The sequence below is a fragment of the Colossoma macropomum genome, unplaced genomic scaffold (genome assembly GCF_904425465.1).
Source record: "Colossoma macropomum unplaced genomic scaffold, Colossoma_macropomum, whole genome shotgun sequence".
NCBI lineage: Eukaryota > Metazoa > Chordata > Actinopteri > Characiformes > Serrasalmidae > Colossoma > Colossoma macropomum.
The window spans coordinates 5796144-5808144 of record NW_023494789.1 but is presented as its reverse complement, the minus strand read 5'-3'; the positions used below and the strand labels follow the sequence as shown (position 1 = coordinate 5808144).

The following is a 12001-nucleotide window of genomic DNA, read 5'->3' as shown; positions in this document are numbered from 1 at the left end:
CACCAGAGAGCAACTGCTGCTGGACAATAAGACGCTAACTTCAGCTTTGTCCAAGGTTGCCTACCCACACCAGTTTTTTCCAGTTCCAAGTTTTTAATACGTTCATGACTACAGTTTAAAGTTATCATGTATTGTGTTGAAAAGAATCAAACCCATTCTCGTTATCATGCATTTTATAGCATGAAATCGAAATGTATTCGATACTTAGCGCTATGGCTGGAAGATGAAACGTCTTTACATCGAAATTTCAAGAGCTGCAATTTTTAAAAAATTCTAGCCTACATCAGGGGTAATTAATTAACCTTTTTAACTTCGTGGAACCACCGGCGGTTTCAAAACGCACTTCGTCATATTCTTTACTTCATAACTTTCATATTTCATAAGCTTCATTCAAAAGTAGGGTGTTATGAGAGCTGTAACTGTCTTGTTTCCAGTCAGATAGATGGGTAATGTAGTTTTAATGCTTTGTAATACAAGAAGCTGAACTCACAATTTTTTTTCTACTGAAAGTCGACCCATTTTTTCCACAAATCTGAGCTATAAACTGGATCTCAGATGGTGTCTCCTCAGTGATCTGCACTGAAAAAATATTTTTTTATAAACAAATAGAAAGAGCGTCTAAGATTTATGGCTTTCAGCAGTAAATTGTAAGCATATAGCAATATGTTTATGATCATTAAACACATTTTCTGTTAATTTGAGGGAAAAAAAAAACTTTACATTTATTTCATGCAGTTACTGAATAATTTGCCTTACGATTTGGGCATGTAAATTCAGATGGAAAAATTCAGTCCAGGTCCAGTTAAAGAAAATTTCCTCAAGCGAAGGTCCGGAACATCATGATGTCTAACTTGCATTATGGTTCAGTGCCATATACTGTTTACTGAGGTAGCCTAGTAGTTGTATGAACATCTTATGTAGTCAACAACTGAATATCAGTATAATTCAGTCATATTTCAACAACATTTATTATCAGTTTTTGTTTTAGTGCAGCCGTGTGAAATAACTCCCCTCTGACTCACTCTCTTCTCCTACTGCTGTTTCTCACCTCGTCCCTTCCTCTGTGTACGCGTCACTCACTTGAGTTTCAGTGCTCATCGTAATGCACAGATCTGATTGGCTGAGTAGCGTCACGTGTGATATTTACAACGCATGGAATTGGACTGTGAGTCTCCGGCTGCTAAACTGGTACCGCAATGACTAGAAACGTTACACCGATTAAAACAGGACCACCCCGTCGAAATTATTCTCCATAGTTTATCGGTTACAGGCCAGGTCCACATAGGACAGCGTCTGGGCCTGGACTCAGACCATGGTCCGCCTATTAGTGACCTCTGGTGTACATTATCAAAAACGTTGTCTTACATTTTAAGTGTGGAAATTTCACCTAATAGCACAGAGTTATGAACTGCCTGTAGATGAGTTAGACCAATCAGTGGCAACCAAACCTCCATCACAACAACAACTTACTGGCAGTCTTGCACACTATATTCAGGGATCAAGCCAGAAAAGGTGGGTAATCTGGCCAAAAAACAGGCCTGAACCTTAATTTATAAAAAGATAATCGTAATTTAAATCGTAGTTGCAACATTACTCAGAAAAACTGCAATTAGATATTTTCGAATTATTTTCTAAATATTCTCCAAATCGTTTAGCCCTACATAGCGCATATTGTCACGCAACCCCATATAAAAAATAGTAGTATTAATACGTGTATCACTTACTCTCCCACTGGAAAGTGATCAGTACTTTTTAACTGATACATTAAATCACTAAAAAACTGAAAGCTGGAGCTGATGCTCTGCAGCAGCACTGTGTGTGTGTGTGTGTGTGGTGGAGTCTGAGGCTTTGCTTCAGCTCAGAGCTCAGAGTATTAAAAGGAGCAAACAAACCACAGGAGCAACCATGAGCTCTGATGTGAAAGACGCCATTAGTGCTAATGTGCATATTTTCAAATATTGTACACTTCGCTCTTCTTTTCTGGTCAGTATAACTCAGACTTGGTGTGAAAAGGCCTCGGGTGTGTCGCCGGCCTCTGGTGCGAAAAGAACCCGCCCTAAATATACTGAATATGTTATTGTAAAATACCTGTGGCTTTAAATAATAATAAATACTGATTTATTTATAATTTTGTCCCGATGTATGAATCTTTCACAACAGCTTATTGTCCCAGCCCTAAAACAGACATATCTTTATTTTGTTTTGCATTGCATGTTAAAGAGGACGAGTCATGCTTTCAAATAATCTTCAATTTTCCAGCCGTCCAAATAAACATTCAGAACAAAAATCTGGCCGTTTTGGGGCGTAGTTTTAGTCCGGAACCTATAAAACTTATATATCTTTTAGAGTTTCTTTGCACTGTTTCAGTTGTTGGCTCATAGTAGAGGAGTGGGTGTGGTCATGCCCCTGCTGTGCCAATATAACCACACCCACTCCTCTACTATGAGCCATTTTGCTTTGCAACTTCAGTAAAGATTCACATTTTGTGTGGAATTAATAAACATTACTGACACGAAACACTTTGGCACTTCTGAAGCAGCATCAAATTCTGCCTGGAACTCAGTATTTCCTCAGACACTCGACAGAAACAGACAACCTGAGTTGAGACTGCATAATCTGAGCTAACACTGCTTTGGCTGCTAAAAGAGTGCTCACTTGAAAGCATTATAAAATGCTCGTCTCAGCTCAGCAAAGTCACCTAAAATATAAATATAATATAAATGTATTAGTTTTGCACTAGTGTAAAGTGTAAAGTTGTGGCTCTAAACTGCTGCAGCCTGAACAGGCAGGGATATACAAACGACTGTTTTCCATGACATTACAAAAAAAATCCAAAGGGGCTGTTTTGAAGCTCAGTTTCAATATATGGACCGTATGGACTAGAGAAACTTGAACAGTGTTTACATACCACATCAAACTCTTTTATTTTAAAAAAGTGAGGAGAATTCTGTGTTCCCAGTTGGTAAAACTGCCTGTTTTCTGTTGTGTGTTTGAAGGAGATGGGCTACTACATTGGTCACCAACCCTGGCCCTGGATATCTACCTTCCTGCAGAGTCTAACTCCAACTAACCTACCACACCTGCTCTAGTTAAACAACTTCATCAGTTAACTTCGATTCATTCGTCCCTTATTGGCTGGATCAAATGCATAAGTGTTAGATAAGGTGGAGGCAGTACGTTTGGTTTAGGATAGACCAGGGGTCGACAACACGTGGCTCCGGAGCCGCATGTGGCTCTTTTACTGTCCTGTTGTGGCTCCACAGCAGAATTAGATGCTTAGGTAAAAATAAAATAATCCTCCTTTGCAGTAAAATAAAGCTCTGCTGATCGTTCAACACAGTTTAACAATAAATGGTCTTAAACTCTGGAGTTAATGTAGAACTGCTAATTCACCCTGAAGATCTGAGCGCAGACTGATGGTCACCATAGCAACACAGACAACAGGCCCGTCTTGCTAGTAGCTTACGAAAAGGCAAAGAGAAAGATTTAAATCAATAATTTAGAGACGAATGGACTTACTTGCATTTATAATCACTCCAGCTGGTTTCCGGATACAAACACTAAAAGTCGCGTAGCTGAAGTCAGCTTCTCATTCGGTAGTTTCTTGTTCGAATTTTCCCGTTTCCACCTTAAAAGGTGCAACAGTTAGCTACATAGTTAGCTACACTTAAGGTGGAACAGGAAAATTCGAACAAGAAGCTGGCGAATGAGAAGCGACTTCAGCCTCGTAAAAAAACGAACGTTAAGAGATATTGTACAAGAAACTCTTCTACTTTTGAGGAAAAGTTTCCTGCTGGAGATGCGAGAAAAGCAGCTATAGCTGAGCTAAAGCTTAAAGCAGAGCAAAGTAAGTCTGCGCTTTCGTTCATATTATATTTTTTAGCCTATACTAGAACATCAGCACATACTGAGACATATTTACAGCCAAGATGGTGAAACGTTACTTAAATAAAATGTACGTGAAACGTTGTGGCTCCCAAGGTGGTTTAATTTTTGCTGAAACGTGACAAAATGGCTCTTCTTAACATTTGGGTTGCCGACCCCTGGGATAGACCATGTACGCCATGCTGCCACGGTAATTCTCAGGAGGTGAGCTCTCTCTCTGTTTGATAAATGACGAAAGACGTTACTGGTCTGTTTTTTTCTGTTTTTTTTCTTTTTCTCTCCAATGGCTTTGACAGTAAAGACCATATTTTTTCAACGTTCATACACAATGCAACATCTTGTGACATAAAAATAGTCAAACATGACTCTTCCCCTTTAAGAACATCTGTTAATCTATTTTTCTATTCTCCTATAAAATTACAGTATCAGATATACAAGGTATTTTTATGACAATAAGGTAATTATTGTGGGTATTATGTAGTAGTGACCCAGCTCTGAGACTGAATGCCCAGATTTGATGCACATTCTTCATCTGACAGGAAAAAGATCAAAAGAACAGCACGTTCTAATGTAAGAAAATAATCTCTGATATCACTTCCAAACCACGGGATGAGGTTTATTTGTGACGTTACGCCAAAGGAGATCTGTTTTAAATCTGAACGACTACAATCACAACGATTAAACGAGATCTACTGCTGAATCATTAATGTGTAAAAAAAAGTCACTCCTCTATTCAAATAACTACAGAGCAAGGGAACGTGTGGTCGACCTAAATTCACAGTCAGTGCCTGCAGCCAACGAAAGCCTCCTCTTCCTTTAATCTGTCCATCCATCCATACTTTCACCCATCTGCTCCACTCATGCAAGAGCTGCAGCACTTCAGAACACGGGATAAATATGCAGCATGTGTGAGCGAACGCGAGATTTTGGATTCATCTCCTATAAAACTCCATGAAGCAGTGAAGATCAAGGCTTCATGACTCAAAGTCTGTCGAAGTTTCTATGGCAACGCAACACATACTGACATATTCAACACATACAAAGTCTTGTGTGATACAGTCACGCTTCTGCAGTCCTTCACCAGCAAACACACACACACAATACAATCATAGACTAGAAACAAGCCACAGTGCAAAACAGTGGTGCAGTGGTGTCTGGATAGGTGGGTTTACTGTGACCATCTTAGGGACCCTTTATTCCAAATTGTGTGCATCTGTCCACAGAGTGCAGACACATAATTTCCTCATATGCTCTATAACCAAAGCACCTGAAATGTGGGCAAATATCTTTGTAGAAATATATATACAATACAAACTTAGTACTATACACTCTCAGAAGAAAAGGCACTAAACTGTCACTGGAGCAGTTCCCCTCTTGTCACTGGGGTGGCACCCACAGGGGTACATCTCAGTACCTTTAGTCAGGGAACATAACTGTACCATAATCCAAGTTGTACTGACTCCACACACTCCGTCTCGTCTCCAGGCTTTTATTTTATTGTTCTGTTTTAAAACATTCGGATATGATAGGGTACAAATATGTACTTTTCACCTGGGAAAACTGGTGCAAAATTGCACCTTCAAACCACTGTTGTACCTTTGAGGGAACATTCACACTGTTTATATCCTGATGAACGAAAAATGTACCTGCACAGAACCTTTATTTCTAACAATGTATAAGACAAAATAATGCTTTAAGTTATTTTCCAAGTGCGTTCACATAATCACATGTGAAAGATCGCAATTTTTTGAGGTGATCGCAATTATTTTCCACAGTTGTTAGCTTTTACAATAATACGTTTGTATCACAATAAACAGAATGAGAAGTGGATATTTTTACATCAGTTTAAAGCAAAAAACACTTATTTTGATGCAGGCGATACGCACAAAAATGTGTGCTATTGCGAATTTGTCCTGTACACTGACTGTTAGAATAAAGGTTCTGTGCAGGTATTTTTCATTTATCAAGGTACAAACAATATAAATGTGCCCTCAAAGGTACAACAGTGGGTTTAAGGTCCAATTGTGCACCTTAAATAAGTCTTTCCAGGTGAAAACACCTTTTCATAACCGAATGTTTTAAAACAATAAAATAAAAACCTGGAGATGAGACGGGGTGTGTGGAGTCAGTACAACCTAGAAAATATCATTTCAGTGGATTATGGTACAGTTATGTTCCCTGACTAAAGGTACTGAGATGTACCCTTGTGGGTATCACTCCAGTGACAAGAGGGGTCCTGCCCCAGAGACAGTTTACCACCTTAAATGGAGAAGGACGTACATGTTACGGCTGCTTCATTCAAGGTGAAATGGAAAATTTAAATAAGAAGCTGCCAAACAGGAGGCCAACTTCAGCCCCATGAAGACAACACTAACCTCAGCAGCTCCTTCTCCGTACAGGATTCAGGCAGCCGCTAAGCGCCAATTCCGAATGGCCTAAACAAACAGCTTGATCCATAGGGACGTTTACAGCTACTGATGTGCACCACTGCTCAGTTGCAGAGAGTCTGGACTCCACAGTCGGCTGGGAGTGACTGAGCCACGATAGAAAATCCCCTCAAACTCACTGCAGCCAGAAGTTAAGAGCCACGTCTTATATGGAAACACAAGATCTGGTTGTAATAAACTTGTAATGCTCAGGTCATTTCATACATATCGAGATGCAGCCTGACAGCAGACATGTTCTGTATACTTTATCATGGATACTGTACTTTGATTTATATTCTTTTTTATGTATTTGGGACTACAGTCTGGGGCCTTTAAATTAGTATGCAATTTAATAACAGCCCTGATGTCGGAATCTTTACAGCACACCTACAAATTACAGAACGCGTTTTCCCCAAGTTTTAACTTCTTAGTAAAAATTGAGGTAAAATTATTCTGTTGCATTGGAGAGCATTCAGCTGCTGTTTGTATTGCTTATCCTGTTTGAATGCCAGTGCTTAAAGTCAACACACATGGCTTTAATTTGATGGTGCCGTACTGGCTAATACCACAGGGTAGTGCACTGCAAACACGCAGCTCCATTTTCTTCTGTTTCTGTGATGCCACTGCAAAATAAACTTACTGACCAATAAGATTTACATTCACTGCCATGAGACCACAGCAAAGGCAAAACGTGTTAGTCTGGCATAAAACAGAAGTTTTTAGTTCCACTGACATCTATGCAGGTTATTTATTTAAGTGGCATGCATCACTGAAAAAACGCACAACTGGATTTACGCATAATGAATACACATAATGATAGGGTAGCCTATTCGGGTCAGAATCTGTTCTCCAAAAAAAAATTAATAATAATATATATATATATATATATATATATATATATATATATGTATATACATATACACACACACATATATACTTACATACTTCATGTGGTAACAAGCAATTTAATTAGTTTCATTAGCATCAGGTGTTTGAGCCACACCCATTGCTAACAGGTGGACAAACGTAAGCACATAGCCTTGCAATCTCGGTAGACAAACACTGACAGTAGAATGGGTCGTACTGAAGAGCTCAGCGTCTTTAAACATGGCGCTGTCATAGGATACCAGCTCTGCCACAAGTCAGCTTGTGAAATGTATGTCCCGCTCACAGTGCCCATCCTCTGATAAATCATCACTAAAGCGTTCCAAATTTCCTCTGAAAGCAACATCAGCAATAAAAAAATGCAAGTTAGTAGCTTCACGAAACACCTCAGTGTCACTGCTGGACTGAGAATAGTCCACCAACCAAAAATAGCCAGCTAACAGCGTCCTGTGGGCAGCGTCCTGTGACCACTGATGAAGGACTAGAGGATGACCAATCGTCTCTGACTTTACATCTACAAGGTGGACTGACAAGGTAGGAGTGTCTAATAGAGTGGACAGTGAGTGGACACGGTGTGTAAAAACTCCAGCAGCACTGCTGTGTCTGATCCACTCGTACCAGCACAACACACACTAAGACACCACCATCACATCAGTGTTACTGCAGTGCTGAGAATGATCCACCACCCAAATAGTACCTGCTCTGTGAGGGTCTATGGGGGTCCTGAACACTGAAGAAGGGTAACAGTGGGCTAACAAAGTAGAGAAACAGATGGACTACAGTCTGTAATTGTAGAACTACAAAGTGCACCTATATAGTAAGTGGAGCTGATAAAATGGACAATGAGCATAGAAACAAGGAGGTGGTCATAATGTTATCCCTATATATATATATATATATATATACATATGCCGCACCACACTAGTGACTCACAGACACTGCATAAAGAAACAGTTTCAGCAGAAAATACAATCACACACCATAAGCAGGCCAGAGGGGGGCAACCACACAAAACACACACAAACATACAGGCACACTGTACAGTGGAAACACAGGTTGAGCGCTTTTCATCTGTTTTGACTAACCCTCAGTTATCTAAGACGAATCGGACCACATGTCAGGGCTTTACTGAAGGCTTCCTTCCCCTGCTGTCTACTGCTGTACTGGACGCTAGCCAGAGGGACAGCACAGGCCCCTGAGCAGCAAGAGGCCTTTCACTGCTGTTTACTGTGCAGATCCCCATCGTACTATTTCTGTCCCACCGCCACTCCCTCTGCCTTTCTGCCAATTTTTTGGACTTCTCTTGAGTCTTATCGCTCTCTTTCTCTCTCACTCTCTCTCTAGTTCACACGCACATGTCTTCCTGCCCATAAGAGAGGTCACCGTGCATTCCGTCTGACACGGCGCTGACATCATTTGCATGTGGAACAATGCTTGGCCTTCCTGCACCTCCTTATGGAAGTGAGAGTGGTTTCTGGAGCTGTGCAGCTGTGTGAGGACACGGGGCTCATTGCGTACAAGACTCACGCTCGAAGTCACGAAATATGGCAATAAAACACACACTCACACAGTGAGCAGGGAAGTGGGGGGAGGGAGGAGAAGAGAGAAGGGGATGCCTTATCTTATCTCGCTGCTGTACAGTAGCCCCCCATTTCACCTCTGGGGCTGGTGCCGGAGACCAGAGACCACACACCCAGACTTAATATGCTTCAAAGTGGGTGATCACTCATTACTCTGTCTCTGAGTCATAAGTTACTGTATAATCCAGTTATTACGATTAAACAAAAAGGCTGGTTTAGGGTCTGATCACGCTGTAGAACAGTCATTTAACACTTCTGACATCTTAACGGACCCACATCCTACATTCCACCTGCATTTTATTATGGCTTTACATACATTATGCTGTAATTCACTTTAACACAACCTCTCTTTATTCCTTAGAATTAACCAAGCTATTTTGTTACTGTGCCTTTAAGACTTATATATGCAAATGAGCTCTGTTACAACTGGCTCCCCTGGATTGTGCCTAGTTCAAAAAGCAGTCCAGCCTGAAACACTCCTTATCACTTCAACGTGAATGGGCGGGGCTAAACTGCTGTAGGTGGGTATATGTAAATAAATCGGGTTCAAAATTAATTAAAATTAATTAATATCATTTTCAAGCTTATTTTCAGTATAGAATGGGAAGTGAGCGTAAAATGCGTAAGTGTTAACAATGTTTAAGTATTAAATCAAACTCTTTTATTAAACAAAAAATATGAATTTTTATTCTAAATGTTCAATGATATGGAGCCTGTAAATAACCACGTTATAGGCATGTTAATTACATTAATTAACACGTTAATAACAATAGACTTGAATAACTTACCAGCAACAGGACTGAGCAGAACCAGAGCAAACAGTCCAATATCGAAGACAGTGATCCGGCCCTCCGCTGCCATGTTTCTGTCTTTTTCTCCTCTTCAAAGAACAAAAAAACAGTTTTTGTTCAGTTTTTATCACTGTAAGACCCCCGAGTGTCACTGGACAAAATCACGTCTGCTTTTCTACGGACAACCAGGCACATTTCTGAAAAAGTCCAGCTGGAAAGCCCGTAGCTACAAAAAAACACTGAGTTTAAAAATCAGTCCACCGAAAACAGACAACTATCTTGAAGGCCTTGCCGTTCGAGTCCTCACAGAAGTGACAGACGATGTAAAAAATCAGTTAAAATACTGTTTACCTGTATTTATCCACAGCTGAGGTGCTGAACAGTGCTATATGTGCCAATAAGTTCAATGAACTAAACATAAAACCCAACTTTGGCGTTTGTTTTCGTTCTCGATAACGGACTTCTTCGTAAAGTAGCACACATTAGAGTTTCCACGAAGAGATGTGGCGCTGACCAAAACGACGTCCAGCTCTTCCTTCGTCCCAAAAGGCCGTTTCGCTGAGAAAACATGGGCTGTGCAATACAGACACTCGAATAACAGGCTGGACGCGTCTATCGCTCACATGCTAATCATCACACTGACCGCATACCACATATTTTGTTCTTCGTCTGTGGGGATTTCGGCGTTTTCTCGCCAGGTTAGCCGGAGAGACCGCATGGTTTGCGTGCCATTTTTCCCTTGGCGGTGTCGAAACAACAGGAACGGCGATGGAATTGGAGGTCCGGGCTGGAAACGCCTCGCCTTCCGTCCGTCTCCCCAGCTCCGCTCCCCTCACTGGAGATGCTGATCCAGACAAGCGATGTCCGACTCGTGAACTCGTGAATCGTTCTCTTGACTCGGTTCTTTTAAGTGAATCGTTCGAGCTGATTCACAGTTTCAACTCAAACGAACCTTTGCGATCATTTTGGAAAGGTGCTATGAATAAACGCCACTGTTGTAGTTATTATTATTATTATTATTATTATTATTATTATTATTATGACATTTCCGAATAGTCATTTTTGTCGCGTGTTTGTGCTTTGTTCATTTCGAGTCTAACTCCATTAGTGAGTACCAGAAGCGAACATCACACTCACTCGCTGAACCGAATCTTATTGTATTGGAGGAGAAGAGAATAAAGTTCATTTTCACTTGTGAATCAATGAATCCAACGCTCGATTTAATGAAACGTACAGTTCGAAAGAATCGGTTCAGTAAACTGAATCGAAGTGAACCGTCGTTAAAATCAAGACGAAGCCAAGTGGCGCGGGCGCCCCCGAGCGGCTGAATGAAAGCATCGACACGATGTTAAGCAAAAGCTGGGAGGGGATTTCTCAATTAGCCACAAACCCGGACGGACGAGACTCTTTCTTGTTACAGTCCCAGGGCCGGATTTAAGTCACCCAGCTTTGACGAGAAATCTTGCTGTGTGAAACACTAAAGTGTGAACTCAGTAATAATGACTAATAATGACTGGATCTTATTTTATTTTGCTTTCTGTGTGAGTCATTCGTTAAAAACAAGCGCGTTCAGAGTGGTTTGATGTGAAATGCTTCATTCTAGAAGTTGGTGGTGGTAGGAACCGGACGACTGATGAGCTGAATGCCTCTAAAAGCTCCTTCCAGAAAGTTATTACATGAAATGATTATGAACACGATGTCTGAAGACATTGGGCCTCATTCTCTCTCTTCCTAAGTTTTTTCTTAAAGGTGTTCTTGAGAAAACACCTAAAAAAAGTGTTCATAAACCGCAGAACTGTTCACACCTTTGTGCTCTCGAGTGTGTGTAGATTCTGTTCTTACCCAAGAACAAACCCCAAATAAGAAAACACTGGTTTTGAGAAAAGGTTCTGGTCTGAAACAGACTGTATCGTGAGGGGTGCAGAGAAGCTGAGACAACTCGAAGCTCGTACCCACAACGCAGCTATATTTACAATTGACTGGGTAACTACAACACAAAAAGTATGGATTCCTGCTGGTGACTCACATATTAATAAAAAATGCGTGGTCACGACTTAGTAAGGTGTGGGAACAAGATAATTAAGTTGTGGCCATGACTTAGTAAGACGTGGAAACGAGTTCATGGTTTATTAAGCTGTGGTAAAGGCTTAATTACCTCATCCCCACACCTTACAAAGTGGCAATGCATTAGGATCTCGTTCCCACGCCTTACTAAGTTGTGGCCACAAAATATTTTCATTTATATGACATGACATGGCCCTGGAAAGCTCTGCTGGTGACATCCCATATAAATAAAAATAATGTGTGGCCACGCCTTATTAACCTATGGGACCGAGATCTTAATGCATGGCCATGACTTAGTAAGGTGTGGGAATGAGATAATTAAGTTGTGGCCTTAATTGACTTAATTATCTTGTTCCCACTCCTTACTAAG

General features: G+C 40.7%; 1 protein-coding gene across 2 annotated transcripts in view; it reads right to left on the bottom strand.

Moving 5' to 3' along the window:
• bmpr2a (bone morphogenetic protein receptor, type II a (serine/threonine kinase)) overlaps positions 1-10397 on the bottom strand; it is a 45233-nt gene extending 34836 nt beyond the window's left edge. Inside the window, exons 1-2 of one of the 2 annotated variants that reach the window (XM_036569870.1) lie at positions 9919-10397; positions 9565-9656 (exon numbers count right to left, since the gene is read on the bottom strand). In XM_036569870.1, coding sequence (XP_036425763.1) covers positions 9565-9656; positions 9919-9986 — 160 coding nt within the window. In that variant the 5' untranslated portion in view covers positions 9987-10397. Of the gene's footprint in view, positions 1-9564 lie in introns of both variants that reach the window. The other variant, XM_036569871.1, reaches the window with a different exon arrangement.
• Between the last annotated feature and the right edge of the window lie 1604 nt (positions 10398-12001).